At 42.4% G+C, this 21,526-nt stretch overlaps 1 protein-coding gene across 1 annotated transcript in view; it reads left to right on the top strand.

Annotated features, from left to right (window-relative positions):
- Positions 1–20,298: 20,298 nt before the first annotated feature.
- Positions 20,299–21,526, top strand: part of YTHDC2 (YTH N6-methyladenosine RNA binding protein C2) — a 70,175-nt gene continuing 68,947 nt past the window's right edge. The window contains exon 1 of the mRNA XM_069492252.1: positions 20,299–20,488. Within this exon, the coding sequence (XP_069348353.1) occupies positions 20,299–20,488 (190 nt within the window). The remainder of the gene's footprint in view (positions 20,489–21,526) is intronic.

Here is a 21,526-nt window from a genome sequence, read left to right on the forward strand (position 1 = left end):
GTCGCCGTCGCACGTCTGGAAGAGGCGCCGCATCCTCTCCTCCTCGCCGGTGCTGGACGTGTCGCTGCTGCTGCAGCCGCCGCCGCCGCCGCTGCTGCCGCCGCCGCTGGCGTTCCCGGCAGCCGCCATCATGCGCCCGCTGCCTGCTCGGGAGGAGGAGGACGCGCGGCAGGAGCAGGAATCCGCCAGGCGCGAGAGCTGCTCGCGGCCCCGGACCGGCCTGACGACGGAGCATGCCCAGTGGCCGCCGGGGCGCTCCGGGCGAGGGATTCCACCTCTCCGGGTTTTGCCCGGGCTGGGAAGATGGGCGCTCCGGAATTGCCCGAGAGGGCACCTTAGGGCCGCGGGAGGAGAAGAAGGTGGCTCTAGGAGTCAGGGAGCCAAGGGTGGCGACGGGGAAGCGAGAGGAGGCAGAGTACACAGGAGGCCCCGGAACGGGTGTCAGCATCGTGCCTGCGGCCACCGCGCGGGCCCCTGACACTTGGGAACTCTTCAGGCAGAGGGTGGGCGTTCTCCCCGCGGAACTCCAGCCGCCCAGAGTGCTGGATTCCTTTTCCAGGAGAAAGGTAAACACTCCCGTTTTGTAAACTCAGAACGGCACTTGTGATCCCACTCTCCAGGACTGCACTGGGTTCTGTACCCATAGCCCGAAATGAGACTCGGAATGGTCGACCTTTTTATGAATTTTTGACACCTGTCAAGAAACCCCACCCTCTCAGCCCAACCTTGGCTTCCACTCTGTACTGGGAACAGTCTGCGCTCCTGTGTGACATTGTGCACGTAGGGTCCACTCTTGGAAAGGGCTTACTCTATTAGTCAAGCATCACTAGAATTTTCCCCAACAGCTTTACGACATCAAGAGATATATTAATAACAGATCATATCAATTGATCCACACTACAGACCTGGAAGATGCCTTTTATTATAAACTGTATAACTTAGGGTGTAGATAAGTACCTAGTAGGGTTGTCTTAAGGATAAAAGATCGTACATAATGCAGATAGGACAATGCTTGACACCTACTAAGTGCTCAATAAATGTTAGCTTTCATTATACCCAATGTAAGGTTAAGAAAACTGAGGTGCCAAGACCTGCTGAAGGTTCCAGGCTCAGTAAACGTCAGGGCAAAGGCAAGCCTAGGCAATCTAACTCCAGAGCAAGACTCTTTAAACATTACACTATCCTTCCACTTTAGCAGAAGGGGAACCACAGTGAAGCAATTTGTGGTTTAGTGAATGACTCATTATTCTGTCCCAGACTTTCTGCCAGAGGCCTATGAAGTCCTCTGGTGGTTTTAAAATATGTTCACAGATTCTTTGGTGCACCTCTCATCAAGAGGTGGAGTCTGTTGTCTCCCCCTGAGTCTAGGTTGGACTTTGTGACTGCCTGGGCTTCTGAGGCTAGGTTAGAAAAAGAAATGCAGATCTATCTGGCTCTCTCACCCTGGGCTGCCTTAAAAGAAGTTTGGCTACCGTGAAACTGCCGTGCTGGAGAAACCATGCAGAGAGACCAAGTAAAGACAAAAAGAGATGCCCAAAGAGCCCCAGCTGTTCTAGTCCCCAGATATTTGAGCCTTCCCAGACCAGGTACCAGACATGAGTGAGAGAGAATGCTAGCCCTAGATGCTGCAACTACATTAGAGATTCCCAGGAAAAACTATCTAGCTAAGCCTCGCCGATCCCCAGAGCTGTGATGATAAAAATAAAAGAATTGTTGTTGTTTTAAGCCTCTGGGTTTTGAGGTGATTTGTTATGCAGCATTAAATAACTGAAACAAGTCCATATATCTTGGGACTCTGCCAGGTCAGAAGAAAGGGGCCTCTCCCCTCTTGCTCCCTCCCTCTACCCTGTTCACTATTCCTACTTTAGTTCTTTTTAATTCTCTAAGTTCCCAGTATTTCAGGGCACTTATAATCATATAATAAACAGGATATCATCCTAGAAAAATTTTGTAAGTCTACCTGCTATGGTTTGAATGTTTGTCCTCTCTACAGCTTATATTGAAATTTAATCTCAAATGTGGCAGTTTTGAGAGGTGGAGCCTTTAAGAGGTGGTTGGGTCAGGAGGGCTCTGTACTTGTAAATGGATTAATCCACTCATGGATTAATGGCTTAATGAATTAATGGGTTATCATGGGAGTGGGACTTGTGGCTTTATAAGAAGAAGAAGAGAGGCCTGAGCTAGAACACTCAGCCCTCTCATCATGTGATGCCCTGCACCACCCCAGGACTTTGCATAGAGTCCCCACCAGCAAGAAGGCTCTCACCAAATTTGGCCCCTTGATCTTGGACTTCCCAGCCTCTAGAACTGTAAGAAATATATCCTATTTCTTTGTAAATAACCGCAATTTTAGTTATTCTGTTATAAACAACAGAAAGTGGACTGAGACAGGAAATTAGTACCGGGAGTGGGGTGTTGCTGATAGCGAATACCTGAAAATGTGGGAGCAGCTTTGGAACTGGGTAATAAGCAGAGGCTGGAAGATTTTGGAGGAGCAGTCTAGCAAAAGCTTAGATTCTGGTGAGGGCTTAGTAAACACAAAGACTGGAGAAAGTCTGGAACTCCTTAGAAATTGGTGAGGTGGTTGTGACCAGAATGAGGATAGCAATATGGACAGTAAAAGCCATTCTGACAAGGTCTCAGATGGAACTGAGGAACAGGATATTGGAAACTGAAGGAAAGACCATCCTTGTTTTAAATTATCAAAGAACTTTGCTGAACTGGGTCTATGCCTGAGTGCTTTGTGGAAGACAACTTGACAGTGATAAACTTGGGTATCTGGTGGAAGAAATACCTAAGCAGCAAAGCATTGAGCCTGCTGCATGGCTACTTTTAACCACTTACAGTAAGCTGCAAGAGGGAAAAAATGAGTTAAAGACAGAATTTATAATCAAAAGAGAAGCAAAGTGGAAAGATTTGGAAAACTTTCAGCCTGGCCATGTAAAGAATGAAAAGGCATGCTTTTGCTAAGGAGATTAGCTCGGAGCAAAGGGATCATCAAAAGAAAGAAAGAAAGACCTGTACCTTGAAGGCATTTCGGAGATCTTTGAGATTGCCCCTCCCATCACAGGCCCAGACACTAGAAGAATAGTATGGTTCTGGGAGACAGATCCAGGGTGCCCTCTATGAGCTTGCTGCCCAGAGCCCCTTCAGATCTCTGCTTCCCAAATTCTGGTGCAGTGCTTCGAGGCTATGTCAGCTGTGGCTTAAGCAGCCTTAGGTGTGGATTGACCCGCCATTGAAGAAAATACAAACTGTAAGACTTAGCAGCATCCACATAGTGCTAGTTTTTTAGGCTTGCAGAAAGCAAGAGCTATGGAGGCTTGGCAGCTTCCAGCCTGGTTTCAAAAGATATTGCTGAAAGCCTTGGGTTGCAGGCAAAGACTTGTCACAGGGACAGAGCCACTGTCAAGAGCCGCTACTAGGGAAATGCTAAGCAGAAATGTGGAGTTGCAGCTGCTACATTTCCACCAGGGCAATGCCTCATGGAGGTCTGGAAGCAAGGCCATTGCAGAGTTTCCACCAGAGTTCCCACCATCACCAGGACCCCAGAACTGTGGCGTCACTAGCAGCACGCAATGTCTGCTGGGAAAGCTTCAGGTACCAGACTTCAATCTGGATGAGTAGCCACGTGGGCTATACCCAGAAAAGCCATAGAAGCAGGACTTCCTGAGGCTTGGCAGCCCAACCCTCACCCCAATGTGTCCAGAAAGCAGCACGTGGAATCAGAGAGATTATTCTCTAGCTTTACAATTTAATGTCTGCCCTGCTGGGTTTTGGACATTCGTGGGGCCTGTTACTCCTTTCTTTTTGCGTATTCCTTCCTTTTGACACGGGAATTTTTTTTATGCCTTGTACCATCATTGTATCTTGAAAGGAGATAACTTGTTTTCATTTCATAGGTAAAACTCTGGACTTTGGACTTTTGAGTTGGTGTTGGAACAAGTTGAGACTTTGGAGCTATGGGAATGGAATAAATGTATTTGTATGTGAGAAGGACATGAGTTTGGGGGGTCAGGGGCAGAATGCTATAGTTTGAATGTTTGTCCCCTCCAAAATTCATGTTGAAACTTAATCCCCAATGTGGCAGTATTGAGAGATGGTTGGGTCATGAGGGCTCTGCCTTCCTTAATAGATTAATCCACTCATGGATTAATGGATTATCATGGGAGTGGAACTGGTGGCTTTATAAGAAGAGGAAGAGATTTTGGAGCATTTCAGGTTTTGGGGGGGAAAAAGAAGAGGAAGAGAGATTTGAACTAGCACACTTAGCCCCCCTTGCTGTGTGATACTCTGGGCTGCCTTCAGACTCTACCAAGAGTCCCCACCAGCAAGAAGGCTCTCACCAAGTATAGCCCCTCAACCTTGAACTTCTCAGCATTGTAAGAAGTGAATTTCATTTCTTTATAAATTACCCAGTATTCTGTTATTAGCAACAGAAAACAGACAACCCCGCTACTCAATAATGTTTGCTTAAGGACCAAAGCCCAAGAGTCAAATTTACATATATCTTACTTTAAATCTTAATTTTTCTAATTTTCATAAAATAAAACTTACATTATTATCTGACAGTACAGCCAGACAGTAGTTTTTACCCTCAAATACTTCTAGAGAATTGGCAGTTTGGGATTAAACAAAAGAAAGAAAAAAGCATTTTTCTAAGTACAACATGTATGAAGGGTCTGGAAACCCGAAGGATTTTCCAGGATTTGAGTAAATCTCTCTATAACCACACTTCATGTATACAGAGAGTGCAAAGAATGTTTTTCTCCTTACAGAATATATTATACATAACAGCTCTGGAGGTTTAAGTTAAAACCATTTTGAATTATATCAAAACACACAAGAAGTGGATCTTGACAAATTTCCTAAGCAACATTTTCTCACACTTGAGTAACTCAGAGATGACTGAACAGATAGATTCAAACTTCCAGAAAAGAATTTGCTTCTGAGTTGATATGAAGCATGTGAAATTTCAGCTAAAAAGGTTACAGGAGGTGGGAAATTTGTAAGACATCGAAAATAGAGATGTCATATGAATATAAATATGGTAAACATAAAGTAACTGCTTGGAATGAGAGCAATACCCATTGCCATAAATCTAACAGTACCAGTTATGTCATAATTTCAAAGGTTTTATGTATTTGTCTGAGATGAGTACAATAGCACAATATCTTTTTCCTTTTCCAGTTTTTTTTTTCTTCTCAGATTCCTCTTGGTTATAATTACACTTCATATTTATATAGTACATTTCAAAATATCTGTACACATTACAAGGTATACTAACCTGTATGTCTAAAGTTACCAGTTGAAATAAATAAAACAACTGCAGTGCTTTGCAAACTTGATCATCTGCTGCTTGCCCTTCCAAATTCCATTTACCTGACCTAGGATTACATGCAAGAGTGAGGACCCCATGGTATCCTCTGCTCACCTTTTTCTCTAAGGTGTTTTTATAAGCCGTGCTAAATTCCCATATCCCTCAAGAAGCCTTCCTTCACCACTTCAGGGCACACTTATCTTGCAGAGCTCCCTTAATTGAAGCACACATTTTGAAAGAAGAATCATATAGTTTAATGATGATTTGCCTTCCACCTCTGCACAAGGTATCAATTATTTATTACAAAACAAGGTTGTAAATTCCTGAGAAAAAATGAGATGGAGTTAAAGGAGCTTAACTAATTTTTATTGTGTCCTCATCACAAATCAGTAACAGTGTATAAAGTTTTACCTTACTTAATGTTATGTAGTGGGGGCAGGTATTTCTTGTCCCTTTTTAGGGGGTGGAGAGTGGCAAGGGAGGATAATTAAATCCAAAAAGGTCAAGTATTAATAATGTGCCTGTCTTAGGCTGTTTTATGTTGCTATAACAGAATACTACAGACTAGGTAATTTTCAAAGAAAAGAAATTGGTTTTCCACAGTTCTGGGGACTGGGAAGTCCAATATCAAGGTGCCAGCATCTTGTGAGGGCCTTCCTGCTGTGTCATTCCATGGCAGAAGGTGAGAAGACAAGAGAGCATGCCAGAGAGAGCAAGAGAGGGGAAGAGAGCCAAACTTATCCTTTTATCAGGAATCCACTCCCTTAATGATGTCGTTAATTCATCCATGAGGGCTCTGCCCTCATGACCAAATCACCTCTTAAAGGTTCCACCTCTCAACACTGTTACACTGGAGATTAAGTTTCCAACACATGAACTTTCAAACCATGGCAGTGCCTAAGTAAATGACCTAGAACTGAACTCTTATCTACTTATCAAACCCATGTTCTTCACATTGTCTTTTTTTTTTTTAAGAGACAGTGTCTTGCTCTGTCACCTAGGAGTGCAATCATGCAATCATAGCTCACTGCACCTTCCACTCCTGAGCTCAAGTGATCCTCCCACCTCAGCCTTCTGAGAAACTGAGACTACAGTTAGGCACCATAGTGCCTGGCTATTTTTTCTTATTTTTTGTAGAAATAGGGTCTTGCTATGTTGCCCAGGGTAGAGACAGGGTCTCAATGTATTGCCCAGGTTGGTCTCAAACTCCTGGGCTCAAGTGCCTTTCACCTCAGCCTCTCAAAGTGCTGGGATTACAGGTGTGAGCCACCATGCCCAGACCATATTGTCTTAATATCAGGGCCAGTGCCATTCATATTCATATTCATATAGGCATTATATTTTTGAGTAACACTGAAAAGAAGTTTTAAACTTATTTTCTTAAACAATTATAAACCTTACATTTATAATTATAAGGAGTCACCATATGCTTTTATAATCTGTCCCACATGGGGTTCTCTGGGGAGCACACTCCAAGACAGAGTTTCACGTGCAGGATGTTTCCTAAGGAGTGCCCCATCTTGTGTGGAAGGGACACAAAAGACGCAGGATGGGACAGAGGGAGAAGCCAAGCTGTGATGCAGGGCAAGAGCAGCCTTGTCTGACCTCACAGAGAGCTCTAACGTGGCCTGTACTTGTTTCCTAGTGCTGCTGTAACAAATCACCATAACATAAAACAACTATCTTAAAATGACACAAATTTATTAACTTACAGCTCTAGTCATAACTCTGAAATGAGTCTCACTGAGTTAGAATCAAGGTGTCGGCAGGACCACGTTTCTTCTGGAGACTGAAGCAGAGAATCTTTTCCTTTCCGTTTCCAGCTGCCACAGGCTGTCTGCCTTCCTTTACTCTCGTGCTTCCTCCAGCTTCAAAGCCAGCTGAAGAGCATTTTCAAATCTCTCTATGACTTGATTCCCTTTTCTACCTCCCTCTCACACTTTAAAGGACCCTGTGATTATACTGGGCCCACCCAGGTAATCCAGGATAATCTCTTTATTTTAAATCCAGATGATTAGCAACTCTAATTCTATCTGTAACCTTAATTCCCCCTTGTCATCTAACATAGTACTTTCCCAGGTTCTAGGGATTAGGATGTGGATATCTTAAGGGGGAAGCCATTATTCTGCCTATGATATCAGATTGTCCTTTACTGAAATGCAATGGCTGGACCTTTACACCTCTGCTCCAACCAGTCTTCAAGTGTAGATCCCCATCCCACTGGATCCACAACCCAGGAGGGTTGTGACCTTGGGTAGGTGACTCTCCGTAGCAGAGTCAATTCCTGATAGGCTGAGAGCTGCAGGTTGTCCTCTGACAGTACTCCTAGCAGCTCAGCAGCAAGTCCTTACTGAAAGGAAGAACAGCGTGGTCCATTTCAATGTTCATCACAGTCCACCCCTTGAGCCACTTGAATCTACGTCTTCATGCATGTATGGGGAGCAGCTCCTCCTGGATTCTGGTGGGCCTCTCTTTCTGGGGCAGTCTTAGAAGGGGAAGTTTAGTGGGAAAAATGGCAATGCCTACCACTGCTTCTGGTCTTGGGGCCCCAACCGATACTCACTGTCTCCCATCTCCACCAGTTAAATGGGGGTTACAGTGTTACTTATTTCATAGACAGTTTGTGAAATTCCAGGAGATAATTCACATAAAGCACACTGGATCACTGGAAAGAGCCCCATGAAACATAGCTATTATGATTTTTAGTATTATAAAACTGGATAAGACCCCATGAATTTGTACAATTATTATTTGTCTATTTAAAAAATTAACTTAAACTGAATTTAATTTAATTTAATTTAAAAAAAAAAAACTAGATCAGGCTGTATATCATGATATTTCCAGGACCTTTATTGTTGGATGTCAGATATCATTAGACCTTCTCTTTTAAAATGTTTTTTATTTTTCTTTCTGGGTTCAGATATAGGAAGATAGCTATAAGTATTTAGATTCAAATTTCTGGAGAAGGGGCCTGGTGTTTTCTTTACACACAGTACCTCTCATACGTAACTTGCTTGCATTTTTTTCTTATAGCTAAAGAGTACGGCAAACACCACAGGCAATATTTGGGGCAGGCTGAGTATATGCATCACTCTCAGTACCTCCCATGATGACCACCTTTCTAGTCACCTCCATCCCTGCTCTGGCGGGTTGGGCTGGCTGTCAAGAGGAGCCTTCCATGTGACATGGGTTCAGTGTTGGTTGACTTTAAATAATCCCTAGCTAAATACTAGCTCTACTAAGAAGCCTCGGTATCTCGGATTTTAACTGAGCAAACAAACTCTGTGAGGGATCAAACTGGCCTCTATTGAAGAAAATGATGAGGCCAAGAACCCCGGAGAGAAGAGCTCCCTTCCAACATCATATGCCAAACACTTAGTGCAGTGGTTTTCAAACTGCAGGTTGCAACTCATCAGTGGGTTGCAAAATCATTTTAGTGGGTAGTGACAAGGCTTAAAAAAAAAAAAAAGGATTACAGAAATATAACGTAGAAAATATCTGGATATATTTAATTTAGTATAGTAGTCCCCGGTTAACTGTGGTTTTGCTTTCCATGGTCAACTGTGGTCCAAAATTATTAAATGAAAAATTTCAGAAATGAACAATTCATAAGTTTTAAATTGTGCACCATTCTGAGTAATATGATGAAATCTCACACTGACCTGCTCCATCCTGCCCGGGACGTGAATCATCCCTTTGTCCAGCATATCTGTGCTAAACATGCTCCCCACCCGTTAGTGCCCCAGTAGCCGTCTTAGTCATCAGATTGACTGTGGGGGTATTGCAGTGCTTGTGTTCAAGTAACACTTATTTTACTCAATAATGGCCCCAAAGCCCAAAAGTAGTGATGCTGGAAGTTCAGATATGCCAAAGGGAAGCTGTAAAGTGCTTACTTTAAGGGAAAAGGTGAAAGGTCTCAACTTATGGAAAGGAAAAAACATATGCTGATGTCACTAAGGTTTACAGTGAGAAGAAATCTTCTATCCATGAAATTGTGAACAGTATATTGTTATAATCATTCTATTTTATTATTAGTTATTTGTTAATCTCTTACTGTGCCTGATATATAAATTAAAATTTATTATAGGTATGTATGTGTAGGAAAAAACACAATGTATGTAGGGTTTGGTACTATCCTTGGTTTCAGGCACCCACTGGAAATCTTTGAACATATCCCCTGCGGATAAAGGGGGACTAGTTTAGTAGTCTTACATATTGTTTCACAAAAATTTTTCATTTATGTATGTATTTTTTTTTTTCTGGGACACGGCATAAAAAGGGCATACATCTGGTTGTGTATCTGGCTGATATACACTGGTTTCATAGCAAGAACAATTACCCTGACACTCTTAGACCGGAAGATTTACTTTTTTTCCCCCTTTCTTTTGACCAAGAATGGCTTAAAGCATTGTCCGTATTTCTCTCCATTTCATTCACCTTCTATTCATCATACTTGGGGTGGTCAGGGAGGAACGCCTTCTATTTCTGTACCTCCTGTCCTCCTTCTTAGTTCCATGTGGTGCCCAGGGTGAGCGAAAAAGGCTGACCTGCTTCATTTATCTCCTTTAGCAGGCAAGCAGAGTGAGTTAGACTGCTGGATTCTGGGAGAGGCTTGGCAGCCTTTTTATCTGAGATGGGAGAAGCCAATGAAGAAATTACTGGAAATCTCATTTGGATTCTCAAATCAAAGAAGCTAGACAGAAATCTGGAGCCAACATACAGAGGCAAACAGTGTTAGAAACATAGGTCGGGGAAGAAGGGTTGATCTTTCAGTAGTGAAGTGGGCTGAGGGGAACTACAAGGAAGGAATTTCCAAAGTGAGGAACACCCACGATGATGCCTTATGATTTGAAAACAAGAAAAACTAAAAACTTATAAGCTATTTCCTTATCTACTGATTTATATATTTTAAATGTGCCCAAAAGGAGATGATAGAAATGGGGATATCCATTTCCAAATTGTATAGCTAAAAATTGTGCATTTCAATGTGTGCACATTTTATTTTAAAAATGTCAATAACTGAGTAAAGGTGAGAAGTGTGTGGAGGTACAGCTGGATCAAGAATGGCAGACTATTGAGGCTGGGTGATGGGTACATGGGGATTCATTGTGCTATTCTGTTTACTTTGGATTTGAAATTTTCCACCATACAAACTTGAAAAAATGTCTCAAAATGGCATTCGTGCTCTTCCTTGGAATTAATACAACCAAACGCTGATATTACCTTTTTCTCCATAACCTCAAACAAGCATGGAGGCAATGAATGGGCTACACTGTTTCTATATGCTTAGCTGCTCCCAACAGCCGAGTCCTGAAATGGTCATAACCATGGGCCTCTCCTGTAGGAGAGACATAACTCCATAGTCACACTGGGCAATCAGAAGGGATCCAGGAGGCAGAGACAGTGGCTCTGTGTCTGAAATATTTATTAAATCTAATATTTCTCCATTGACCCCACAGGTCTCTCTAATGTCAGAGACCTCCTCAGAAGTCTGTGAAGGTAAGAGACGTGTGCTTGTCATTTCAATTGTGCATTAATAATTAAGAAGGCAATAAAACTGTACCTACCTAGAAAGATTGCCAGCATTTGTGAATTATGAACAGAGAAGGTAGGGTGGTAATGGCTGGCAATTCAACATGTGTGGTTTGCTTTAACAGGAAGCCACAAACTAATTTTTGAGGCCCAACACAGCACGAAATGTGTAGAATTGCTTGCTCAGAGTTAATAAATTAAAGGCTTGCTGGTGAGAAAGTGGCTCCCTTGACCACCTCCTTGCTAACAGGTCCAGACTGAAGGTGTGTTGCCAGAGACTGATCTTGATGTCTAATGATATGGGGCAGAACTAGGGAAATGATGTGAAATGTGGTAATAGAAAGGTATTCTAGTTTGGCATGTTCAGTATTGGGCAACACACCCAGCCACGCTGTACTTTGATTTGCTCATTTGTAAAATGATCCAACTGAATTCCAAAAGTTTCTTCTCTTTCTAAAATTCTATGATTTATTTTGCCACAAAGTTTTACTCACCCACTATGTTAGAGGATTACCAGTAAGGCAGAACTGTCGTCTGCTCACGTTACCTAATTCTTGACAAGGGTCAGCCTCACAAGCAGACAGTAATGACCACTTCTATGTGGTGATACAGGGCATAATGAAATGAAATCTCCAGTTTGCGAACTCTTCACTAGCTATAGCGTTTCCTGAAATTATACTAGAAGAGGTTTATTTCTTTGTATTTTGGAGGTTCTCTTTAAGACCCCCTTATTAAAATGGAAATGTCCCTGAAAGACCACACCGTCCTTAGCACCAACTTAAAACTTCATGGGAATCGTCCATTAGATAAGTCTTGTGGGCCAGAGAAGAAGGGACTGAAGAAGAGTGTGAAGGCATCGATGGGAATCCAGGGCACTTCTCAGGCCCCATGACCCCAAGTGATGAACCAGTCATTACAGGCAAGTGGAGAGGAAGGGATTAAGTTTAGGGGATAATTTGGGAAAACGTGAGTTAGTTGGTGTCCACATGAATTTTAAGTTCATAACTCTGAAGTCCTTTACTTCTCTGTTATGGAATGAATGTTTGTGTCCCCACAAATTCATGTATGTTCAAGCCCCATTCCCCAATGTAATGGAGATGGGGAATTTGGGAGGTAATAAGAGTTAGATGAGGTTAGATGAGGGTGTTACTCTCAAGATGGGATTAGTGCCCTTTTAAGAGGAGACATGAGAAAGCAAACTGTCTGAGCACATGCACCAAGAAAAGGCCATGTGGGCACACAGCAAGCAGGCAGCCATCTATCTGCAAGCCAGGAAGATAACCCTTTCCAGAAACTGAACTTTGCCAGACCTTGATTGTGGACTTTGCAGCCTCTAGAACTATTGGAAATAAATTTTTGTTGTTTAAGCCACCCAGATGCTGGTATTTTGTTATGGAAGCCCGCCTGACCTTTTAATCACATGGACTCCATCCTTTTCAGTGTCAGGCATGAGTCAATTTGCCAAATTAAGCATGAAAGAAATGTCTCCAAAACATCTGGCAAGGGGGTATTCCTAAATATTATTTGTCCTCAATAGAGTGTCAGGCTGGTCTTTCTTTGTTTGGTGCTATTGTTGAAGCTGACTACTTTTGGATGATCCAATCAAACAAGGTAATTGCATCTCCTAAAGGAACTCTTAGGTTTACTAACTTGATATATGTTGGGGCTGAAAAGACTCTTGTTGATTTTTTAAAAATTGTCAACATTTTCAAACATGCCCCAAAGTAAAAAATATAGTATGAAGAACGCCCCATTATAGCGATTACCCAAATTCAGCGATTACCAGGATTTTGCTTGTGAAGATTTTAGAGAAAAATATTAGTGACAGACAAAATACTACATTTACAATGTACTTAGTGTGCCATAAGGAAAATAAAATTATTATTTTGTGGGATGTAAATACACGGCCAAGCTATGGAAAAGTGTACCTAATCCCTCTTCAGCTATCTGCATGAGTAAATTTTGCCTATGCTTTAAAAACTGGATCCTTTCATAAAATGGAAACATTATATATTTAGCAATAATACTTTTTGTTTTCAAGAGGTTCTTGATGTTTTCTTTTTTTCAGAGTGTCTCAGGAGAGGGCCCCAGGAATAGACTCTTTCTCTTGGTCTCTGAGTTCTTCCTAACAGTCTCCTGAGAGAGAAACTTAGGGACATTCATGCTCCCAATCATATTGCTTCCTCTCATAGATTTTCATCTGATTCTTTTTACCACTGTAGTTAAATTCTTTAAAGTGTAATCATTTCTACACTTGACTTTCTTTTTGGAGACAGGGTCTCACTCTGTCACCCAGGCTAGAGTGCAGCAGTGTGATCATAGCTCACAGCAACCTCAAACTCCTGGGCTCAAGCAATCCTCCTGTCTCAGCCTCCTGAGGAGCTAGGACTACAGGAGTGTGCCACTATGCCTGGCTAATTTTTAAATTTTTTGTAGAGACGGGGGTTTGCTATGCTGCTCAGGCTGGATTTGAACTCCTGGTTTCAAGCAATCCTCTCACCTTCACCTCCCTAAGTGCTGGGATTACAGGTGTGAGCCACCATGTCCAGCCTACACTTGACTTTTAGAGCCTACTCTTGACTGGCATCCTAACAGCATCATTTCTTTACAATTCCACAAGGACATATGCCAGTTGACAAATTTATGTCACTCCTGTCTTCAAAACCACACAGTGGCTCTACTTCCCAATAAGGTAAATTTCCTCTGCTACCAGACCATAGACTAGACCTACATTGGTCACCTAGCATTACTATTTTTTTCCTCAGTCCCTTGAACCTGCCTCTCCATGCTCCTAATGAAGGACTTTCAGGGTTGACATGATATCTTCTCTGATATACTACGCCTTTGCTTAGAAAGTCCTTCCCTGTGAGATTTTCCAAACCTCTTCTTCCCCTTTTACTATGCAACACTTTAAAATCACATCTCCTAAACAAACAAACAAACAAACAACCCCACAAACCTAGCAAGACTGCGTGGAAGAGATGGTTTTTCTCCTCTCCTCGGTCATCCCCAGCATGCGATAGCAAGTGCTCAGCAAGTTACACAATGTATTTGCTGACCTGCAGTGTTCACGTTTTGGAGTTGACCTTTTAGTGTTTGGGAGATGGTTTAATGGTGTTCCAGATGTTTTTGAGGCATAGTCTGTAAAAATACTCATTCAAAATTTAGGCCGGGCGCGGTGGCTCACGCCTGTAATCCTAGCACTCTGGGAGGCCGAGGCAGGTGGATCGCTCGAGGTCAGGAGTTCGAGACCAGCCTAAGCAAGAGCGAGACCCCCGTCTCTACTAAAAATAGAAAGACATTATATGGACAACTAAAAATCTATACAGAAAAAATTAGCCGGGCATAGTGGCGCATGCCTGTAGTCCCAGCTACTCGGGAGGCTGAGGCAGTAGGATCGCTTAAGTCCAGGAGTTTGAGGTTGCTGTGAGCTAAGCTGACGCCACGGCACTCACTCTAGCCTGGGCAACAAAGTGAGACTCTGTCTCAACAGAAAAAAAAAAAAAAATTTAAACTCTAAGACCTAAGAGACCACGTCTATTAAAATTTTTTATTTATGGGTGTTTGAATATATTAGTATTTGATAACATGCATAATAATGATTGGGATATCCTACCACATGATAATGGATAGGAAAAAGAGGAAGAATACAAACTAGTTGATAGCCATCTACCAGAGAGTCTACTTTTATGACTTTTAAATATGAATGTTCCCTCCCACGAACCTAATTGCTGCTATCACAACTTTTGCTACGATTGCCGCTGTTATTACAATAGGTTACAGAAGTTGTTTGTTAATATCAATTACCATCAAGACCTAGGACCGTAATAAAAGAGAGCTTTCTAGTACCACCTTGTGGCTAACCTATTAATATACATTTAAAGCTGATTACTATGTGGATAGGTAGGTAGGTAGATACATGTACAGAGCACAGTAAAATATCCATTTTTGACATATATATCATTATACATGTATTAAATAATAGAACTGGAAGTAATTTTACAATTACTTGAACCTCAGGTAAATTTCATTCCATAGATTTAGATATAGTAGGACTTAATTTTCCTGTAATTAACTTAATCTCAGTTAATTCAGGGCCCCCCGAGCTCTTCTCTAGGCTTGCTTCTAAGTTCTCGTGTTCTTATGGGGTGTCAAGGCACCAGGAAATGTGGGAAGGGATTTCTAATCCTTGGTTATCAAACTAAGGATAGGTCACTACTAAGTCATTCATTGCTTATTTCCAGTGGCGAGACTCCTTGAAGACTGCTGTATCTCTCTCCCAATTCTGAACCCCTCTTGAGCACCAGGAATGCTCTGCTGCTCCACACCACACTGAGCCCACCTGCCTAGGCACATCACTCTGCCATTCTTTCCTGCGCTGCCTCTCTGGGGCTTTACGTGGGAAAGCAGCACAGGCCTTCTGTTTTAGGATCTCCCAAACCATCCAGGGTTTTTGTTTTGTTCTCCCCTACAGGAGCAGGGCTCAGGATCCTTTTTAGCGACTCACTGGTATATTAATATGTGACGTCTTCCTCTCCCCAAGGTCCAGGGAACTGAAAGTAAATTAAAACAATATTCCTTCCCCAAAACAGTAGACCCTAAATGACCTGGCTGAACAAGACAGAAAGGGGCGAGAAGAAAAGAGTGGAAGGAAATATTCATAACAGCAATAATAAAAGCATATTGGTTATATTTTAAAGGTACATTACTCTACCAAGCCAATTTTAGAGATGACAAGAGAACCTAAATCAGTTTCCAGACCACTGTGCTGTGGCATGCTGGTATGCCACAAGTTGTTTACAGGCATATCAAGATGTTGATGACCCCAGTCCTTGGGCAGCTGGGTAGGAACTGGAACTGTTGAAGCCAGTTCTCTCAGGCCAGCTGTTTCTGGCCAAGATTAGCCTTATCTCTGTCTCAATATGGCAGCCAGAATAAACTAACTGGGTGTGTCAATTATGTATTGCTTTGTAACAAACCCAACCTAAAACTTAGTAGCTTAAAGCAATATCCATTTTATTTGCTCATGTGTTCCGTAGGTAAACAACTTGGGCTGTATTTAGCTAGGAGGTTCTTCTGCTGATCTTGCCTTGGGTCACTTATGTAGCTGCAGTGATCTGGCAGCTTGGCTGAAACTAGACTTTCCAATATGGCCTCTTTCACATGTCTAGCAATTGGTGCTAGCTAATGGTTGGGCCATATGTCTTCACCAGGCTAGATTAAGCTTCTTTGCTTTGTGGAAGCAGAGTTCCCAGCAACAAGAGAGGGTAAGACTTAATACACAAACACCTTTCAAGCCTCTGCTTATGTTATATTTGCTGATGTCCCAATGGCCCAAGCAAGTTATATGGCCAAGGACAGAGTCAGTGTGGGAGGGAAGTGTATACGGGTGTGAATGCAGGAAAGTATTATTCATCAGAGGCCATTAAAGTAGCAATTTACCATATTGTTATAACAAACATCTCCCCAAATCTCAGGGGCTTACCACAACCAAAGATTATTTCTTATCCATGTCTTAGTCCAGTGTAAGTTGGTGAGAAGACTCTTTATCACACGTATTCAGGGAACAAGAACCCTTCTATCTAGTGGCTCTACCATTGTCTAAGAAACTTCCAGCCAAGGAGGAGAGGCAAAGAATGGAAGATCCAAGAAAGGTTTTAGAGACCAAACCTGGAAGTGGTGTACATCAGTTCTAGCCAGATTCCAATGGCCAGAACTCAGTCACGTGGCCCCCACCTAAGTGCAAGGGAGTTGGGAAATATTATCATAATGCCCAGGAAGAAGAAGAGAATCACATTTTTTGGTGAGCAGTAGTATTCTTTGCCACAGTACATACTTCTGGTCACCAAATACCATTTAGCCCCCTTCTTACCACTCATGGAATATACATACACTCTCCCAGAGACACCCAAAGTTCTATCTAGTCACTGCATCCAGAAACTGTTGTTGATACACAGTACTATGTAAATATGTACTACATAACGACCCCCACTCAGCTACCCTATCTGATGTGATAGAGCAGGGGTAACATACTTGCATTAAAGTTTCCCATTTAGAAAAGGGGGAAATGTAAGACACACAGCAGCACTCACTGGTTTATAGCGATTGTGGGATGCCCCTGAACAGGCTTTTGGGTTTGTCTGATTGTCATGATTAGATTGAGGTTTTGTATTTTTGGCAAGAATACCACAGAAATGATGTTGTTGATGTATCTTATTACCAGTGATGTTAACTTGATCACCTTGTTACAGTGGTAGCTGCCAAATTTTTCCATTGCAAAGTTGACATGTTCCCTTTGTAATTAATAAATATCTGGTAGAGAAATATTCTTAGGCTAGGCAAATAATTTTAGCATTCATTAGTGATTCTTGTCTAAAATGATTATTACTGTTGTTTCCTAATGGTGATTTCCTGTTTTCATCATTCCTCCTACATTTATTAATTAGAACTTATGTGAGGACAAGTTGTCCTTTCTCTCATTTATTTATTCGTTCAGTTATGCATTAATATCACTATGGGCTCATGGATGCTTATTTTATTCTCTGGGTTATAATCCAATATCATCATTATTTATTTTGTTTCTCAAATTGTGCCAGCTTTGGCCCTTAGGAGCAACTTGAGTTTAGCTCCTGTGATCTTCTGAGAAGCTTTTATTCTGTTTTAGGCAAGTCCTTACTTTTTGACACCTCAATATGTTCCAGGCTTATCTTGTCTTTTTCCTGTGCCAGCCCTAAAATCAACCTTCCCTCTAGGGAGCCTGGTTTCTTTTACTGGAGAATGGTATTTAGAAACTAAGATTTGGGTGCTAGATGTACTCATTGATATTGGGTTGTCATTGCTTCTAAGCCCTCTCAGTACTTACACTCACACATACATACTTATACGTCTATTTTTATTTCTATGTTAGCTATCCATCTGTGTGTGAATATATATGTACATATATATCCATAAGTTCATGATACTGTTAGTTCCAATCCAGCACCGTAGAACTCATTCTAGCCTTCCTCCTTTATTTGTAATTTCTTCATCTAACATATGGCTGCAATCCAGAGAAGAGGGACAATGACAGTGTATATCACTTCTGTCCACAATCCATTACCAGAACCCACCATATGGCTTCACAATTCCAACCAGAAAACAGGGGCAGAATTCTGGGGGAATATGAGGGAAATGTAGTCTAGTGTGTGCTCAGGATGAAGAGGAGAAACATGGAAATTTATGAACACTAGCATTCTTTGCCATACCCAAGGTGCCATGCAAATTATCATTTTCTATGTGTGCCATGAGGCAAAAAAGTTTGGGAGACACTAATCTATAGAGACTAAATGATTTGTTCAAGTCAAGGAGCAGCTAGGTTTTTCCCAATCAAATCATATTGTCTAATTAGAGCTAGACACAATTTTATTATTAATATTATTTTTATCTGAAAATATTTTTGATATGTAAATGATGAAGTCAGAGGGAAAACACCAAAACTTAAATGTAGTGAATAGATTTAAGGTTTCAATTTAAAACACATTTTTTTCCACCTCAATCTCAAAGACAAATAAAAATCTGAGTATTTATGTATGTATGTTTGTTGGGTTGGTTTTGTTTTTTAGTTTCCAAATTATCATTATTTGTCACTATGATATCCTGCCAAACACTATAAAAAAGTGACTAATTAACATGGCAGGGATGACAATTACTCTTTAACTGATGCTGAGCTGCCCACCCAAATTCTATATAGACTCACTGGGGTTGTACGGTCTTTCCTGTGTCAGCTTCAGTGAAGGAGATAATTGTTCTCTGTGGCATATTTTCTGATTTCTTATAAAGTCTGTAATACATCTTCTGGAAATGAGGATATTCTATCCTCAGTGCTAGTTATTCTTGCTGTAAGCCAGGGCCAGAATATAGGACTTGTCCAGAACTCTTTCTAGTAGTCAACCAAAGATATCAGGAGCTCAAGGATTATATGAAAGTTTTCTGAGGTCAGAGATGTTCAGTCCTAATTTTAGACTCTAAAATATTTATTGTATGCCTACTCAGTTCTAGGTACTGATGAAACAATGACAAGATAAACATGGTTTCTGCTCTTGAGGAGCTTATTTCCTAGTGGGAAGAGAAAATATTAAAAATAAATAAAATAATTTCAAACGTTGGTAAGTGACAACAGATTGCAATGAGAGAGTCTGTCTAGGTAAGGAATGGAATCTTACTTTAGACGATAAGAAAGAGGCATCCACGTGAAGTTCTGGGAGGGAGATTGTTTTGTGCAGGAGAAAACTATCCAAGTGGAAAATTCCCCAGATGGTAAGGAACTTGGTGTATTCAATAGACAGAAAGAAATTAGTCCATTTGAGCATTGTGAGGGTGAGAGTGGTAGGAGATGAGATCATGGAGATAGGCAGGGGCCAGATCAGGCAGGCTCTTGAAGGTCATGGTAAGGAATTCAGGGTTTGTCCTAGTTGCAATGGAGAGTAATTGAGGAACTTTATGTCCAGGTGTAATGCTATCTGGCTTTTTTTTTTTTTTTAATGGTCACTCTTGTTGCTCTCTGGAGAATGATTATATTAATAGGTAGACCAGAGTAGAAGCAGTTAGGGTGGTCGGAATTAGATTTATGTTAGTGAGACTGTAAGTAAGGATGTGGAAGTTCTCATAACTCTTCCCGCAGAGGTCCACCTCCTTATTCCATCATATCATATAACACTTACAGCTAGCATTTAATCATTTACTCGTTTATTGTCCGTCACCCCTATCTGCGGTTGCCAAATAAAATACAGATGCTCAGTTAAAGTTAAATTTCATATAGACAATGAATCATTTTTTATGATCTGTTCCCAAATATTGCATGGGAAACGCAAATACTAAAAAATTATTCTTTATCTGAAACACAAATTCATTGGGCATCCTGTATTTTTATTTGCTGTATCTGGCAAGCCTACTCCTACTAGAGTATGAACTCCATGAAGGCAGGAACCTTGTCTGTCTGGTTGCTTAATGTATATTGAGGGCATGGCATAGTGCGAGGCACATAGCAGGAGCCCAGACATGCTTACTGAAGGAACTAAGAGGGATTAATGGAGCTAATGAGTGACAGAATAAAAGGATGACGGAGAGGCCCTTGACAGGGGGTGCAGGCCAACGTAGAGCATCAGCTCCCCTGGGGGCCTCCACCCGCTTGCACAGGCCGCTCTGTCAGCGGCCCACGCGCGGAGGTCACGTGCGCTGGCGGCCCTGGTGACGTCATCACGTCCGCGCTCTCCGCCTCGCCGGGGTTTTTAGTGGCGCCGGTGCCTCTGTAGCTGTTGTGGTGACTGGGGGCTTTCTGGTGACCCGGGCCCAGCGCAGGCCGCCCGCAGAGCGGTCGCCAGTGGCTCCCGAGACCCGCTGTCCCTGTTATTGGCTGTCAGTCGGCAGGTCTGGCTGCTGCCGCGCGGGGAGAGCCTCTCCTCAGGGCCATGTCCAGGCCCAGCAGCGTCTCCCCGCGGCCGCCAGCTCCTGCCGGTGGCGGCTGCGGCGGCGGCGGAGGGAGCGGAGGCGGAGGGGGCGGCGGCCGGGCCAAGGGGCTGAAGGACATTCGGATTGATGAGGAGGTGAAGATCGCAGTCAATATCGCCCTGGAGCGCTTCCGATACGGCGACCAGAGAGGTGAGGTTCCTGACACGGACCCTGCCGGCCGCCCCCACCTCCGTCCCCGACCCACGCCCACCAAACCCAGACTCACCGAGTAAAGGGTCCGCCTCAGAAGAGGGAGGGAGGGAAGACCTGGGCCGCCCTCCCGGGGGCCTTAGAGGTGGGAGCAGGGCCTGGAGGCGCGGTTGTTGATCCTTCGTGGGTTGTAAAGAACCGCAAGCTGTTCTGCGGATCGGCGGGGTTCCGGGGCCCTGGCCTGGCGTCTGAAGGCGAAAAGGTCCCGTTGCTTTCAAGCGGGAAATTTTTCTTTTCCCAGGTCCTTCAGCAGCCTTGGGCAGCTAAGCCATCATTTTTTTTTTTAGGTATTGGCAAGCGCCTATCCTTAAAAAGAATTTGTTTTTTTTAAATCGGGGTGTAGTCTTAACTGAGGCACCTTTAAGTTACAGAAGTAGAAGAGCAGAAGGATATCAAACAGATAAGTAAATGCTCTGGCATTGTGTAGTGCTTTGTTTAAATCCTAGGAGTGTCACACCAAGCACTTAAATAAATTAAACTTGTCTTGGCATATGAAGCGTCTTTCACACCTCTTAAGGTTAGAAAGCGTGTCTTGAGTCACATCATGCAAAACCAGCAGGTGACTTGTGGAGATCTGTACAGTATATTGAGTGCTCATTCCAACTTGCTGGCTTCATAGGGGATGTGCTACTCTGGAAGCTTACGGTCCAAAAACTGGGAATGACTTGAATAGAGTGATTCTGAGCTTATATTAAACGAAGCCGAATCCTTAGCAGTGTAATAACAACTGCTACAAAATAACAAATCCAGTCTGAAATAGTGAAATGTGAACTTTACACGGGTTTGAAAGCAAAAACAGTGGAGTTTCATGTTGAGAATTCATAATACTTGAGCATACCTTGTCATTGGAGGAAATAAACATTTTGTTAATTGAGGACTAGTATATTCAGTCATTATATCAACTCAAGATTCCAGCGTAAATAAGAGGTAGTCGTCTTTAGTGAACATCAGAGTCCTTTATAACATTTAGGTTTAATA

Source organism: Eulemur rufifrons, chromosome 17 (genome assembly GCF_041146395.1).
Source record: "Eulemur rufifrons isolate Redbay chromosome 17, OSU_ERuf_1, whole genome shotgun sequence".
Classification (NCBI taxonomy): domain Eukaryota; kingdom Metazoa; phylum Chordata; class Mammalia; order Primates; family Lemuridae; genus Eulemur; species Eulemur rufifrons.